The 16744-nt window shown below is 42.2% G+C and overlaps 1 protein-coding gene across 1 annotated transcript in view; it reads left to right on the plus strand.

Moving 5' to 3' along the window:
• Positions 1 to 16744, plus strand: part of aff1 (AF4/FMR2 family, member 1) — a 55804-nt gene that overhangs the window by 11289 nt on the left and 27771 nt on the right. The window contains exons 2-3 of the mRNA XM_053687708.1: positions 1132 to 1249; positions 4218 to 5024. Of these exons, the coding sequence (XP_053543683.1) occupies positions 1132 to 1249; positions 4218 to 5024 (925 nt within the window). The remainder of the gene's footprint in view (positions 1 to 1131; positions 1250 to 4217; positions 5025 to 16744) is intronic.

Here is a 16744-nt window from a genome sequence, read left to right on the forward strand (position 1 = left end):
TAGAACGTGCTTCCTCAGACATGTGAACCCTGCTGGATTAAAAAGAAAAAATCACAGAAATTCTAATGGTTTCCACTACAAATACAATTACAAACCGTCAGCTAACCATTGAAACAGTTAATGGGCTTTAACAGTATCCGTTCGACATAACATGCCACCAATAGAAGGTAACAAATTACCAGTAACCATTTACAGTTTCAATTAAAACCAATACAATTCCCCTTCTAAACGTTACAAATTCTCTGAGGGTTTCTATCTTTGTTGTTTTTTTGTTTTGTTTTTTCACCGTGGACACAACAGCATCTTTTCGAAATACTTTAAAAAAAAAAAAAAACACGTTATCTGCACTCTTCTGCATACCCGAGCTTACCGACATCCACGATTGATTATCGCTTTGATTGACAGGAGACACAGTAATGCCGTCCCTCCCACCCGGAGCAGCACGGCCACTTTTGCCCTCTTGGCTCCCGGCCACGCACGGCTTGTTGCGTCATCGGGAATCGACAATCTTCCGACAATAGTAAACAATTTCCTGTTGCGTAACTCTTGCTCACTTCGTGTCGATTGAGTCGACGGTTGAAACACGTTCAGTGCACGTTCACACGCGAGTTCGGTTTATTACCCGGCCAACCCAACTGCCGCAATCAAGTATGTAACGTAAACAACAGCAAGTCTAATCAACAACTAATTCCTGGGTAATTGTCAGATTTGAGGCTGATTGCAAGATGATTTTAGGCCAGTCATGAACACAAGCATTGTAAATAAACATAGTGTAAAATAATAAAGCAATCTGCCATAGCTAGCAATTTTTTAAAATTTATTAAAGAATGACGCGTCATACAATTTTATTTATTTATTTTAATCCGTTATTTTAGATATTATGACGTTCTGGTTTTGGAACAAAAGTATTAATATAAAGCTGTGATTTGTTGCAGCTAGCAACTTATTTGAGACTTTATATTGATTCATTTGCCATTACAAAGCATTTTTTAAAGCTTGGGAAGTTGACGTATTCCTTATTATGATCTTGAACCGGAGCTTGCTTGTCTTCTCCATAAACCTTCTGTGGTTTAACATCTGTTCATGTTTCTGCTTCTTTTTTTTTTGTGTGTGTGGGGGTGGTTTACACAGCGTACGCGAAGAACTGAACGTCCTGCGGAGGAAAGAATGGGAGCGGAGGAACCAGGAGACCCTGCAGGACAAGGAGCTGTATCAGGAGAGTACGCCGCTCTTTGGGGAGCCTTACAAGGTGAACGTCGATCGGTCAGGCCTTTCTGATCTTTCCAACACGGGCACTGCGTATAAAACAAACAAAAAAAAAATGGTGTCATGACTCCATTGTAATGTATTATTTAGCTAAGCTTGTTTTATAGGGCTGCTAAATTTCTAAAAAGCATTACGGACATACATGGGCTACTCGATAATAATTACACAGCGGGATTATCAGACAAAATGCACTCGGACTTAATCGCTAGCAGCTAGTAGAGAGTGGACGCTAACATTCCGTAAGTTAGCCGTGATGCTAAATAGAAAACCGCAACTGCAGGGGTATGATCGAGCACTAGATAACGTGAGCTTGCGTGGTCTTGGATAGATACGAGATATGTTATGTTAGCAAGTTCGCCAGCGTCATTAATGGATTTTTCAACGTTGTTTTCTAACTGTAAGCTAGATAACCGTCCACCAACCAAATGCCGTCCCGGTGCTTTAAAAACGACGATGATTCGCTGATGTGGAAAGGATGCGGGACGTGAAAGCGTTCGTTTCCAGAGACGGTTCCTTTCATCAACTTTACGTAGGTGAACTTTGACCTGCGAATTCACGAGAAAGCGGGTCGGACTGCGGTTCCGTTCAAATGGTTCAAAAATAAAATGGAGGACCTGCTCGACATTGTTGGGAAAAAAAATATTGTTGACAAAATGGAGGAGCTGCTGAATAGTGGTGATGCCAGACATATTGTGGTGAAATTCTGCCAGATGTCTTTTCTTCTATAGTCTCAGTTTTGCCATTCATTAAATAGCCGGTTAGCTGATTGGCTGAATTGAAAACTAATATTATACCAGGTGAACGATCTTGCTCGATACGGAGACGTGACGGTAGATAGAGACTACAAAACCGATTTTTCCTTTCACACAGGGAATCTCACGCTACTCCTTAGAGCTACGTCGAGACGTTTCTGTAAAGTCCACAGGTTCTAGAGCTGTTGCTCAGGGTAACGACTGTAGGTTCGGACGGAGAATCCATGCTCGGTTGAGCTTGATGAGCTTCCCAGTCGTGTCTTCTCTCTGTAGAGGTTCTGCCAGAGGTGTGTCCGTTTAAGTGTAATTTGGATGCGTGACTGGTTAATTTGCCTGTCAAGTTGAAATCTTGACAGTCTGTCTGACATCTGTAGACGTGGATGGAGAAGCCCTGAGGGTGCTGCTGGTTGAGATGAACATGGACACACACATGCATGTATAAATGCAAAAGCGAGTGTTTTTAATGAGGCCCCTTGGAGCCTCTCTGTCAGGGCTTCGGGATGAGACTGAGGATTGAATGACTGATGGATTCGAGAGAGAGAGAGAGAGAGAGAGAGAGAGAGAGAGGCACAAAAGCAGAAGGAGGAAAGGTGAGGGTGTCTCTTTTTTCTTTTTTTTTCTAAAAGTAGGATGGTGGGCCGTCTGTCTTCTCTCCTATTCCCATCAGACACCCATCTGCTCCCATAGCTCGTTATCTGGCTACGGCAGTTAATTAGGCTCTTTGGAGAACAGGAGGTGGTGGGGAGAAAGAAATAAGCAGTGTGTGAGAGAGGAGATGGTGAAAGACGAGTCCCATCCCGTCTCGTCCGTCCCCCCCCCCCCCCCCCCCCCCCCCCCCACTTAGTGTTGGAGAGACAGGCAGTGTATTCGTGACAGTGTCTAGATATGGAGACAGGAAGGAAAAGGAAAGGAAATGAGAGAATGAAGCATTGAGTAGTTCTGAAAATGATTAGAAGCATGGTGGTGGTAGTATTTAATACAAGGTGTCAAGGTACGTCCTGTGTTGTCAGTCAGCCAACATCATACACGTTTATGCCTTTACGTACATACAGTGGATTGGATTGGTTTGGAAGTTCTAAAGAAGAAAACGAAGAAGAAAACATCCTTGCAAGGGTTATGGGCCTTGTTCAAGGGTCCAAACAATGGTAGCTCAACAATGGTTATGGGTATGGTATGGTCATGAGTTCAAATCCCAGCTGCCTCTGCCGGGCCCTTAATCCACAGTCGCTCAGTGCTCGTAATCTGCAAAAGAACAAAATGAGGATAAAGAAGAACGATATGAATATTGTTCCTTGGATCTCGAGAAGTCAAAACAAAACGGAAAAAGATGAAGCCGGTGTAGGACAAACACTGTGTTATTCAGGACCGGGCCTGGGAAACGGTCAGCTGTGTTTACGCGTCCACCCTCCCCGTGCCGTCAGACCAACCTGCCTTTTAAACGTTGTTAGCGTTCTGTTATCCTTAGGCCAGTGAGAGCACTTCAGTGCACTCAGTGGCCTGGGGGCAACAGTTGTTCCACTTTTCCACTCTAAACGTGCCTTGTCGTCTGCGCTAAGTCGTTACACGTGTCAGCTGGGCCCTGTTAAGCTTTTCAGGATAAACGTTCCATGCTACATTAGCTGTCATGTACATGCTAGGATTACAGTTCCTGCTTGAGTAAGCTTTTCTGCAGACGAGCATGGCTGTATTTCTGCAACGCATCCCCGCCAGAGATTTTATTGCTACTGTTCGCTGTGGTTGCAGTCTTCAACAGACATCCGGGGCCTATCATTTGGTCTGGCAAAGCTTCATGACAAACACAGTTTAAAGATGGTAGATAAGGATGTTCTGCTGAGATCTGGTTGTTGACAGTACAGGATGTGCTGATCATGGCATATAAACCTCTTGGGATTCGAAACCCAGGAATTTATCGTCCTTGTCTGCGAGGCTCAACGTTACACAAGCTAGCGATGTCTTAAAAAGGTCAGATTAGCCGAATGTCATAAACGCCGATGTGTGCTATCATGGATACAACCGTGGCGGAAGTTTTAGCGGAAAGGTTAGACAGGGTAAAATATCACGCCACGTGGCGTGAAGATTATAAAACGGCACGGGTTATTCGTTATGGTTTGTATTATTGCTTAGTTTAGTTTAGAGATTTGCACAAAAAGTTTACCCTATGGGGGACTTTATCTTTTCTTTTCTTTTTTTCCCCCCTAGACAAACAAAGGCGATGAACTGTCCAGCCGCATCCAGAGGATGCTCGGTAATTACGAGGATGGGAACAACTTCCAGTACAACCAGTTTGACGGGGAACCCATGGCTCAACCCCCTTCGTCATCGTCGTACGGACGTTCAGGGAACCCCGTGCACAAGGACAAAACGGATCCCTCATTCCAGAGTTCATCGTCGTACGGAAGCACTAAACAAGGCCACTCGAGTCACAGCTCGTCTAAGCCTTCGAAGAAGTTCCCGATCCTGGAAATCTCCTTCCCAGTCCAGAGCAAAGAAGGTCCCGGCAAATCCCATCAAACGAAAACAGGCTCCTGGCCTGACATGAGAGACTATGCCACCTTACCGCCTCCTGTTCTTCCGGACCTTTCACCGCCTGCAGAACCTTTGTCCCCTTTACATTCCAGCGAATCAGAACAGGACATGGATGATGATAACGGTACCAACGAGCACTCGCTTTCCCCTCGCTGCAAAAGTTCTTCCAGAAGGACTGTCCCGTCTCAGCGTTCAGAGGCCCAACAAAAGGAAACGTCCCACCTGGGCGGAGACGCCCCAATCCAGGCTTCTCAGACCTTCCCGCTTCCACTGTCTTCCAAGCCCAACTTGGCCAACTCTAGGAAGCCCATGGCGTTGGTCCGACCCATGGATGGACCTGACCAGGTCAACAACGAGTCCCCGAATCTTAAACCGTCGCCCGACGACTATCACGGACAGTCTTACGAGAACTTGTCGGATCTGAAGAACGTAGGCAAGCCGAACCTTCCTCCGCTAAAGATCCCGTCGCAGTCTGTAGAGGTGAGTGTTCGTTTTTATTTATTTATAACTTTTTTGTAATTAACACTTTTTTTTATTGATTTCACAAGTTAACACAAATAGACAACCAACATATATAATGAATCAAACTATTTGAACATAAATCCCCACTATAACCCCTCCCCCTACCAACCTCCCACCCCACCCCCTACCAACCTCCCACCCCACCCTGGTCCCCCTACGAACTATTTATAATTTTTTATCATCTGATATCCAGGCTTATCGGTGGTGTTGCACGTTTGAGTTAGAAATATTTGTTTTGAGTCGGCAACTTTGGGTCAGCACCAGAACAATGTGAATTATGTATGGTATTCACGGCCCAGCTGGTTTAAGTACATTTTCATGCTTGTTAGTTTGGAACTGCTGATTATCCAAGCATATCCTTTTTTTTTTTTCCTGACATATCGTTAAATCAGAATGTAGCCTGACCTTTTTACATCATTACATATTGCTCCAATCTACGTCCCAGTCAGATCGTTTTGAAGTGCCCACTTGAGAAGTATTCGAGTCGGCTATAGTTGATTAGATTTGTCTGTTTGAACTAATAGAATTGAATTACGGCTAGCGCGTACTCGACCGCTTGCCGTGGGTGTGGGTGGGGGATCACGTGTGTTTTGATGTACGATGCTGTTTGGCAGTGAACTTGAAAACCTCGCTTTGTCAACGTAATGTCCGACACGGTCAAGGAAAGGGCAGATCCAACCGAGCGTTGAGAAATCCGCCTGCTTCCGTCCTGTCCGATCTGCGGATGAACGTTTGCATAATCGGGGTTTTGTACTGACTTCCTGTTCTGTCACCGTCAGAGAGAATCTCCAGAATGTCACTACGACTCTTCGTAACGGCTTGATTATAAAGTCTCTCGATGGAATCGGATGCGTTCACGTCATGTTTGTCTTTGAACCAAATGATGGGTTTGTTGTTTGATGTTGATGTTCACGCGACGTATGATGTTGACAGCCGGTGACAGAGCGATCTTTCGGTTGCTAATCTGTATCACGGTGTTGTTCCTTACGATGCTGTTCTCAGTATTATCTGTTTGTTTGTTAGTCGGGTTTGGTTGGGATTTTGCTGAATCGCTCGGAGGGTTCTAGAACAGTCCAGAGAATGCAAACCAGTCCAATGAGCTAATTGCTTTGGCTTTATGTAATTCTGGGTATCTTTGACCCAAAGTAATGAAGCTTGCATGCTTCATGGAAAATTTCTTTTATTTTCTACTTTATCAAATCTCATCTCCCCCCCCTCCCCCAACTCATTTCTTTTCTTTCCTGTAACTTTGTTCTTCCTACTCTCTACTTTTCCTTTTTTTTTTTTACTTTTTTTTCTCCTTTTTCTTTGGATTTGTATGATATTCACTCTGTTGCTTTCTTGAATTTTTTTTTTTTTTTTTTTTTTTTTTTTTTTTTTAAACTACTCTTTATTTTCCGATTTCTTTTCTCCTCTTTCCTTTTCTTTTTTTTTTTCCTCAAATGTTTTGGATTTGGATAGAACAGCCTACCTCTTCTCTTTTTTTTTTTTTCTTTTTTTTTTTTTTTTTCAATTTTTCACCTCTCGACATTCTTTTCTCTTTTTTCTATTTATTTTCTTTTCTTTTTGGATCTACTCTACTTTTTCTATTCTTTTTCCCTTTTCTGATTTTTTTTCTCTTTTTTTTTGTTTCTTTTTTAAAAATTGTTCTTCGTTTCTTCTTTTCTTTTCTCATTTCACTTTGGATTACGGTTATATTCTTTCTGTTGCTTTCTACTTTTTTCACCTCTATTTTCCTAATTCTTTTTTTCTTCTTCTTTTTTCCACCTATTTTTTGGATTTGGATGTAACAGCTTAGCTATACCTAGCTTCTTTTTTCTCCTTTTTTTTTTTTTTTTCTTCTGCCCTTTTTTTTCTTTTCTTTTCTCCTCATTCTTTTCTTTTCTTTTTTTCTACTTTTCCTTTGGATTTTAAACGTGACATACTCTAGCAATGCTTTATCGGCCCTTGTTATTCGATACTTTTATTTTTACTCGCCAGAGTTTTCGAATTTCATTAAAAAGCTCTCGGTTTATCAAAAACGCAGGAGTCTGACTCCCAGCCCCCGGAGCAGACGGATGTGAGTGGAAGCAGCCGAGTGTTTGTTGCTGAAAGAGCTGAGCAGTGAATAACGCTGAATAGACTGTTTCACAGCTGCTCCTGTTAATCCAGGTCAGAGTGGTGACTCATCCAGTCACTCATCCACCTGCACCAACCACCGCAGAACACACACACACCTTACTGCACTGACTGCACACACACACACACACACACACACACACACACCTTACTGCACTGACTGCACACACACACACACACACACACACACACACCTTACTGCACTGACTGCACACACACACACACACACACACACACACACCTTACTGCACTGACTGCACACACACACACACACACACACACACACACACACCTTACTGCACTGACTGTACACATGCATGTCCACACACACACACACACACACACACACACACACACACACCTTAGTGCACTGACTGTACACATGCATGTCAACACACACACACACACACACACACACACCTTACTGCACTGACTGCACACACACACACACACACACACACACACACACACCTTACTGCACTGACTGCACACACACACACACACACACACACACACACACACACACACACACCTTACTGCACTGACTGCACACATGCATGTCCACACACACACACACACACACACACACCTTACTGCACTGACTGCACACATGCATGTCCACACACACACACACACACACACACACACACACACACACACACACACCTTACTGCACTGACTGCACACATGCATGTCCACACACACACACACACACACACACACACACACCTTACTGCACTGACTGCACACATGCATGTCCACACACACACACACACACACACACACACACAGACCTTACTGCACTGACTGTACACATGCATGTCCACACACACACACACACACACACACACACACACACACACAGACCTTACTGCACTGACTGTACACATGCATGTCCACACACACACACACACACACACACACACACACAGAGCTTACTGCACTGACTGTACACATGCTTACTGCGCCTCACTTTTTTCTTTTTCTTTTTTGCTTTTCTCCTTGCTTGTCTTTCTCATTTTTTCATTTCCTCCTTCTATAATTCTTTTCTTCCCGTCCTTCCTCCTTTATTTTTCTTTTCTTCACTCCTTTTCTTTTTTCTTTTTTCTTTTTTACTCCTCTTTTTTTTTTTTAAAATAAAACTTCCTTTTCTTTTCTAACCTGCTCCCACAGTGATGTGCTGTTTAACCCCCCCCCCCCCCCCGCTTGCTCGTGCTCTCTCTTGGTCTCTTGCTCTCTGTGTCTCTCTCTCTTACTCTTTATTTATTTATTTATTTATTTATTTATTTATTATTTCTTTAAAGGTGAAAACTGGAACGAATTCCCAGATTGGTGAAAAACACACAAAAGCTCATCTGGAGCGTGGGTTGATTTATTTTTACAGCTGTAACATGACCTCCCTCGTCCGTCGTGTGTGTGCGTTCAGGCTTTTTTTAGCTTCACCTCGAACAACTCCTTTGCTGTTTCACGCTAATCCTCGTCGTGTTGTTGTTTTTAAACGCACGCCTGTTCCGCGTCTGACATCTTATCTGATCCTGCAAGGAGAAAGGACCATGGAAACGCAGCTTGTGTGAAATGTAAACTGACCGGCAGCCAGGCGTCGTTCCGAATGAGCGAGCAGATGCTTTAGGTTGTTGTGAAAGCGGGACGTGTCCACACAAGTGGCTCACGAAAAGAATAAAAAACACAACCGGATCTTTTAAACGCGAACACATCCAGCAGCGTGAGGAGCAGCCGAGGCCTGGTGTATGTGATGGCACAATACGTGTGTGAATTGACTCACTGTTGTGTTATTAAAATGATTCATTGTGGAATCGAATCATCCAGTACACTGTAACACGGGTGACAAATTAAAGGAAAAACCCGCGTAACGTTTCTATAGTAACCGCTCGTTCATCGAGACTAAACGCGTAAACGTGTGGAATTGTTGAAAGGTTTTTTAAATAATAAAATATTTACGGAAGGAGTCTCCAGTGTCGGAGGTTTATGATTCTCTGTAGCGTAAAAAGGTATGCTTATTTTTAACTTGAGAAAAAAAAAAAAGAGAAAGGGGAGGGGAAAAAAAGAGTTTTATATGTAACTATAAATAGATAATAATAATAAAAATAAAAGCTGTAAATGTTGGCACATTGTAGTGTTGTACGTAAGAAAAACAAACCACTTCAGGACGTCGTGTTGCCTCGGATTCGTCACACCGTCCTGCCGTTGTTGACTTCTTTCCCTGTAACTGCATGATGCTGACATCTGAACAGTGCTTCACACAAAATAAACCGCACATGTGTTGTACGTTAGAACCCCCCAGGTACGTTTGAGAGTTTATGACCTGTTTTTATTATTATTTTTGTGCCGCTTGTAATTGAAACTCTCTCTGGGTCATTAGAGGAAGGCGTCAGTCCGCAGACGACAGCGAGGCTTTTTTGGTGCCGGAGAACTTTAACGATCGTTTAAAAAGGTTAAACATCACTTTAAAGTATAAGGTAGGGTATCAGATTACCTGTGTGTGTGTGTGTGTGTGTGTGTGAGAGAGAGAGAGAGAAGTGCAGAATGGTATAATTGAGCAATAGCAGGCGGCGTTGGTGCACACAGGCAGGGTGTGTCTGCACGAAGCCTGGCTCGTGTCCAGAGAGGCAGCGAGAGAATAACGAAAACCTGCTCACGAAGATGGGTCACGACATGCCGGCGGCTGAGTCACCGGCCGTGTTTCAGGAACCGTCTGTAATGTAGTGTGCTTGTAGTGTTACTGGCAAACATCTACTGAGTGTTCAGAGCGCAGCTCTGTTTGGGTTAGAGAGGCAACACCGAGGTGTTTCAGTACACTTCCCTTTTAAATATAGTCGCGTGTGTGTGTGTATAATTACAGGTTATTCTGCATTTAATATGGTCTCGCGTAAGTGCGAAATGATTCACCGACCCAAAAATATGGCAACAATAAATAAAATAAATGAACGCAGAAAAGAAAATCGAAAACGTCTGCAAATTTGGAAACGCAACAGTGGAGGTGGGAAAGGTACGACGGGGAATTCAGAAACTCGGCGGCAAAACCCAAAAACGCAACGTCGAATTCGGTGGCGCAACACCGGAACCAAAAAAAAAACGGACGGGCCAATTCAGAAACGCGACAACGGTATCAAAGAGACGACGACAAGAACGAAGAACGGAACCGTACAGTGCATTTCTGGAAACGTTTTCAAAACACAACTGCAAATGTGGAAACGAAACACAACGGCGTTCTGAAACGCAGCAGGAAATACCGAAAACGCAACAGCTCATTTGGAACCACAACAATTAAATTCGGTAACGCAACGGCGAAAACGGAACGGCGAGTTCAGAAACGTGACGACAAAATCGATACCGAGAGACGACGAAGCTGAAAACACGATAAACGAGGAATGGAACAGTACGTTTGGAAACACAACAAGAAGACCAAAAACACAACAGCAAATCAGAACTGCGACGGGAACGACCCAAAACACGGCAACAGATTTTGAAAAACACGACATAAAAACCAAAATCGCAACCGCAAAACCGAAATAAACCCAATAACGGACAACGGGAAGGGGCGGTCCTTATCCACGTCGCATTCTCGTTCCTGATTGGACATCAAACTGAGACCAGCACAAGGAAAAATAATCGCACATTTCTGTGATGAAGTTAGCCTCGTGGAAACCCTTTAATGTGAAGGACATGTTGTTATAATGAAGAGTAATTCTTTCATCTAAATAATCAGACCTTTTTTAATAAATACATTTTCCTAAAACGTTCAGAACTGATCTGATGAATAATATCTGAGGAATGCCTCTGATTAAAAATAAGCAGGAATAAAAGCTTCACTGGTTTCATTTAGGCTCACATTTCCACTTACTGTAAACATCCTCCAAGTCTCGGGTTTCCACCGGCTCTTAGATTGACATGCGGCGCAGCCAATCAGCAATGAGCGTGTGATGATCGGTAAGGACTGCCTCTTTTCTGTTTCGAGTCGATGTCGATGTGTTCTGTTGTCGTGTCTCCATATCCGGGGTCGCGTTTTAGCGCTTTCCTGCGGTTTGTTAAAATGTTTACAGCTCTGACGACGAATCTCGAGCCTGTGTATGAAAATAACGTCGATTTTATTTATTTTTTCCTAATTTCAATTTCTTTTTAAAGGATGTAATAGTGTCGATGTGACTTAAGTAAAAAAAAAAAAAAGTCTTGTTCACACTTGTTGCCTTTAATTTAATATAATTGGTTTGATTTTAAATTTAAAAAGGTTTTTAAAGCATTCTCCAACAAACGTTGATTCTGGCTAGGTACATTCGAAGGCAAAAGTTTGTACCCCCCAAGGGCTGGCAATGCTGAATGATACACAAGTATTTATATTTTGCAGTTTACGTAAACTCAAATATGATCGTACGTTTAAAAAAAAAACAACAACAAACAAACGTAGACTTCTTTTGTCCAAAAAAAAAAAAGTCAGAAAATATAGTTACCGCTTTGTCTCTGACTGTTACAAACACTATTACGACACTGGAGACTCCTTCCATAGATGCTAAACGAACATCTTTGCACAGACGATGTACGAAATCGTTTTCATACTTGTCGGATTCGCTCACTCTTCCGCCATTTTTTCCGACAGTCTATAAACAGCATGAGAGCTTACTGTCGTATCACGCGCCGCTGCTTGGCTTTGTAAACTTTTCTGCCGGGCCGGGCGTCCTGTGATGGATTTGTTTGGGTTTGGGAGCACGGGCGGTGTGCGATACTCGCGACAGGACGTCTGAACAAATTCCTCCTCGCGACTCCGGGTGCTGTTGAACTCTCACCTTCCTCGGGCTGTAACGCTTCTACCTCAGCCTCATGTGTCAAGGATGAGCGAGGATATTTTTATTAATTAATATCTTAGATATTTTATTAATTAATATCTTGAGTTCCCAAGGGCTGAAGTAAGGTGAGGCGAGGTGAGGTGATGTCAATCGCAGTGCTCCCCTGCTCCCAACAGTGACAGATGGATAGATAAATACTCACTTATCCTCCGTTCGCATTACAAAACGACAAGTTGACGCTCGTGTTTGTCTCAAGTGGCTGGTGCTTTTGTTGCTTGTCTTGCTTTTTGAGTTTTCGAATGCATTTTTAGGTTAATATATAATTAACAGGTATCACCATATTGCGTATCGTTCGGTCGTTTTAAGTACGGAACAAAACGCCTTGACGCTAGGAAAATATTCGACGACGACCTGACGCAGATCCTAAAATGGCACGCCCTGAAGCGTTTCTATTCTCCTTATATCGCATGAACGATTATTCATGCATTACCTAATGACACGTCATGTTCCTTAACCCCTCCCCCCAACGATCGTAAGAAAGCGCAAAAACGTGAACGCTAGTCCCACAGTTCTTGAAAAACTCCTAGCTTTCCGACTGACGCTGGTGTTTCCTTCCATAAAACTGTTAAATAAAATGTCTCCTTGCATAGAAAGGATTCGTGTCTCACAGAACACTTCACCGTGTCAGCCATGCGAGATCTTGTTGCTATAGAAACGATAACATGTTCATGACGTCCTGAGAATTCTTTTACAGATCTGATCGGTATTGATCCTGCGCTTTCCTGCTTCATGATCAACCAGCTCAGAACAGCTTCCGTATAGACACGAGGCGTATTTTGTCTCGGTCGGAGGAAGCGTAGTCTTGCACTTGCAATGGAAAGTAGGTCACTTGCACAGGAAGTGTCTGGCTACCGGCTGCTCTGTTACACGCCGGCGTGTTCACAGCGTGACTTCAAATGAAATTGCATCGTTAACAGCACCATCTACAGTACTGAGAAATCTGTAGGTACAGAATACGACGCAGCTGCTAAGATAGTAAAAGAAATACACAAAGCTAAACTGAATGGTGCTTCACGTATAGTACCAGGGCTCCGAAAAATCAGGAAGCAATGCGGGTTAAACTACATATACGTGATTTTAAAAATAATTAATTTTTTAAGATTTGGTATTTATTTACGTCTAAAAATTATTGTAAATAAACATTTTATTTTTTTCCTTACAGGTGAGAAATGGCATTGACGTTGGGTGAAAGGGTAAAGGAAGAGAGTGATTCTCGGTACTCTTATTGGTTCCTCGTTGGACTTTTCGTACATTTCATGTATTAGATCTGATTATAATGGGTGTTTTTGCGATTAAACCTAAAATCGAATCATGTCCAGAATGAAAGTTATAAAAAAAAAAAAAAAAACTTTCACACATTTGTGGTATTTATCCTTTTCTAGCTGTTGACCTGCTTAATTGACGGTCCAGCATAAATATATTTCTATTTTTCTTTTTGGTCCTCACAATGTTAGGATCGTGTCAAATGTCCCCACAATCTCTACTCAGAAAATAAGGTGTTTTATGGCTTGAGTTAAACAAAACAACAACAATAAAGGGTCAAAAGATTTTCTTCTGGTTACTAAGGTTCGTGTTGGGTGTAGTGTAAAGTTCTCACAAAACGTGTGTGTGTGTGTGTGTGTCAGTGGTTGGGTATGAGACCTTTGCTGACCCTGTGATTGGGCAAAACACTCCCCCAGTCTTTCCAGTCCAGTTTTTTTTTTTTTTTTGTGATCGTTTCAGCCAAAAACGCTTGAATTTGCTGCGTTGTGGTTTTTTGTTGTTGTTGTTGTTGTTTTGGGGTAATTTTTATGCTTTTTTTTGTAGAAAACTGCACGAATTGGTGATATTGCAATGGCACGAAATTGTTTTGCCTGGTGTTTCGTAGTGATGTTTGTTGGTAAACTAGACCTTTTTAGCTGCACTCGCGTTCGATGCATACGAATCGAAGAGTTCAATTCAATTTTATCTGTATAGCGCTTTTTACAATAGACATTGTCTCAAAGCAGCTTTACAGAAATATCAACATGGTAAGAGGGCTTTGTCTGAAGTTTTGACAACGTCACTTGACTCGTCTTGGCCCAAATCCTTCGAATATTGTATGCAGAGTTTGTTCAATTTCGCGTTAATTTCTAATTTCAATCACAGAAATCCCGGAGGAACTCTCTTTCTGATTTCTGAAGTGTATGTGGACCAAAACGGTCCAAAAGTCCTCAAAATGATAAGATCATGTCAAATGTCCTCACAATCACCTGGTCCTCACAAAAATAGTGTGTTGTTTTGTTTTGTTTTGTTTTGTTTTGTTTTGTTTGCTTGTTTGTTTTTACAGCTTTTATTTACAAGTTTCCTTCTGGTTACTGAGGTTTAGGTTAGAGTTAGGTGTAGTGTTAATTAGTTCATTATTATGTCAGTGGAAGGTCCTCACAAAGATATAGAAAAAATTGTGAGGTCCTGAGATCTTCTCACAAAAATGCAACCTTTTATTTAAACGCTAAAACGGACGAGATTTATTTTTAGATACTGAGGTTGAGGTTAGTTGTGTGTGTGTGTGTGTGTGTGTGTGTGTGTGTGTGTGTGTGTTACTGTGTACTCATTGGTCAATCATTCCAGCTGGTTTACAAACCAAACAAAAGACCCCGGAGTGTATTTAATTTAAATTACTGTGATAATTAACCATGGTTAATTATGTTTAAAATATACTGGCTAATTGCTAGTGGTGGTGATGATGATGATGATGATAAAAATATTTAAAGACATGAGAGACAATTATTTACAGTATACTTATGTCTATAAGACGTCTCCTTTTTTTCAGGTTTCTACAGACATATTTATTAGTTATTAATGGTTTTATGGTAGACTTACCACTCCAACGTTTATTAGAAGGTTGAGTCTGATTGCTTGGACGGTGATGATGAATTTTCTCTAACAGCAGATCTGACAGTGGCGACTTGTATGCTGGACAATCGACAGAAAAGCGACAGTAAAAAAAAACCGCTGTGTAATTGATTCCGTTTACATGGACAGCAGTAATCTACTTATTGACCTTGTTCAGAGTAAGACGATGTTGTGATTCAGGTGTTTACTTGAGTCGCGTTTAGAATACTCCTTTCATGTTCCCGTTTTACACGTTATAGAACGTAGATCGATTAACAGCACACGTCGTTACGTCGCCACGCCTTTCGACGCTCCGTCCAGAATTTCACGTATCGACATACCGTTGGTCTTCATTATGGTACCGTATACAGTTTTACGTGTTTTTATTTTTAAAAAAAAATTGAAAGCTTCAAGTGCAGTTAATTATTTGTCGTGCTGTACGTGCAAATAGATGACCGCTTGAAGCCGTGGGCTGCGATACATGTATTTCGCTTACTATATTAGGTAAGTACGCGGTTTCGGACGCAGCCGTGCTCTCGTTTGCCATCAAACGGTTGAGCGCTGCCGTGAGTGTACGTGTCCTGTCGCAAAATGCGGTGAAAACTCCCACACGACATTAATAGTGTGATTAAGGTGTGTACATGTCTGTAATGCATGTCAATAGTGCGACTAAAACAGGAATACTCCACACGTCTTAATTCGATTTTGTGTTTACTGAGAAGTATGACTTTAATCGGATTAAGGTAATAAAAAATTGCTGTTTACATGCTAGTTTCTTAATCAGAGTATCGTCTTAATCGGGTTAATATTGGATTGTTGTTGTCCATGTAAACGTACAGATTGTTGATACTCGTACACGCGCTCACGGGAAAGTCTCGAGGAGAACGAGCACTAACCTGTTTCACGACGTTCCCTGACACATAACTATAAATGGATTAAAAAAATATATATTCTACGTGTCTTGACAGGATAAAAAAATTGTACTCGTTGGCAAATTACTGTAGTATGAGAGTGGTCAACTTTGGCGTGGTAATAGTAATGCCGCTTCATCACGCCACCCCACCGTTGATTTATTTTCCTACAACAGCCTTTGCTCAGGAGTTTCCATGGCAGAGCTTGGAGTCTCCTCGGCCGGAATATCCCAGGATGGTGTAAACTCTTTTAGGAAGGAGTGTCGACATTCCTCAGGCTTTTCGGAAACCTGCATAACATAACATCGAGCTCACAGGCCTCGCTCAGGGTTTAGTCATTCGGACTGCTGTGAGGCCCTTGTGTAATTATTTTCATCTGTGTAATAACCTTCCCGGGTGTGTGTGTGTGTGTGTGTGTGTGTGTGTGTGTGTGTGTAAAAGTGTGTTTCCTGATTCCCACACATGGTGTGTAAGGGATGATGGGCTGTACCTATTATTTTGGTGATCTGTTAATCTATGGATTAGTTAGAAAATTTAACAACAGAGTTTTAATGATACATTTAAAAATACTGTAGAAATGCATAAAAATAAAGTGTTTACGAGCCCTTACTTTAATTAGCATGATTATCAAAACAAGTATGGAGGTAGAATTGGACTAGGAAGTAATGTGGTTTGCAGGAACAGGCACACGCGCGCACACACACGCACACACACACACGCACACACACACTTCCTCTACGGGAACCTTTCATCGCAATGCAAAAAATGTTAACATGTGACTTGTGTTTGTGCGAGTTGAGTGAGTGTGTGTGTGTGTGTGTGTGTGTGTGTGTGTGTGTGTGTGTTTGGTGCCCTGTAATGGACTGGTGTATTTCTGTGATAGACTCCAGATCCCCATGACTCTGATCAGGAATAAAGCGATTAGTGAAGATAAATG

This window comes from Ictalurus punctatus, chromosome 18 (assembly GCF_001660625.3).
Source record: "Ictalurus punctatus breed USDA103 chromosome 18, Coco_2.0, whole genome shotgun sequence".
NCBI classification, from domain to species: Eukaryota; Metazoa; Chordata; class Actinopteri; order Siluriformes; family Ictaluridae; genus Ictalurus; species Ictalurus punctatus.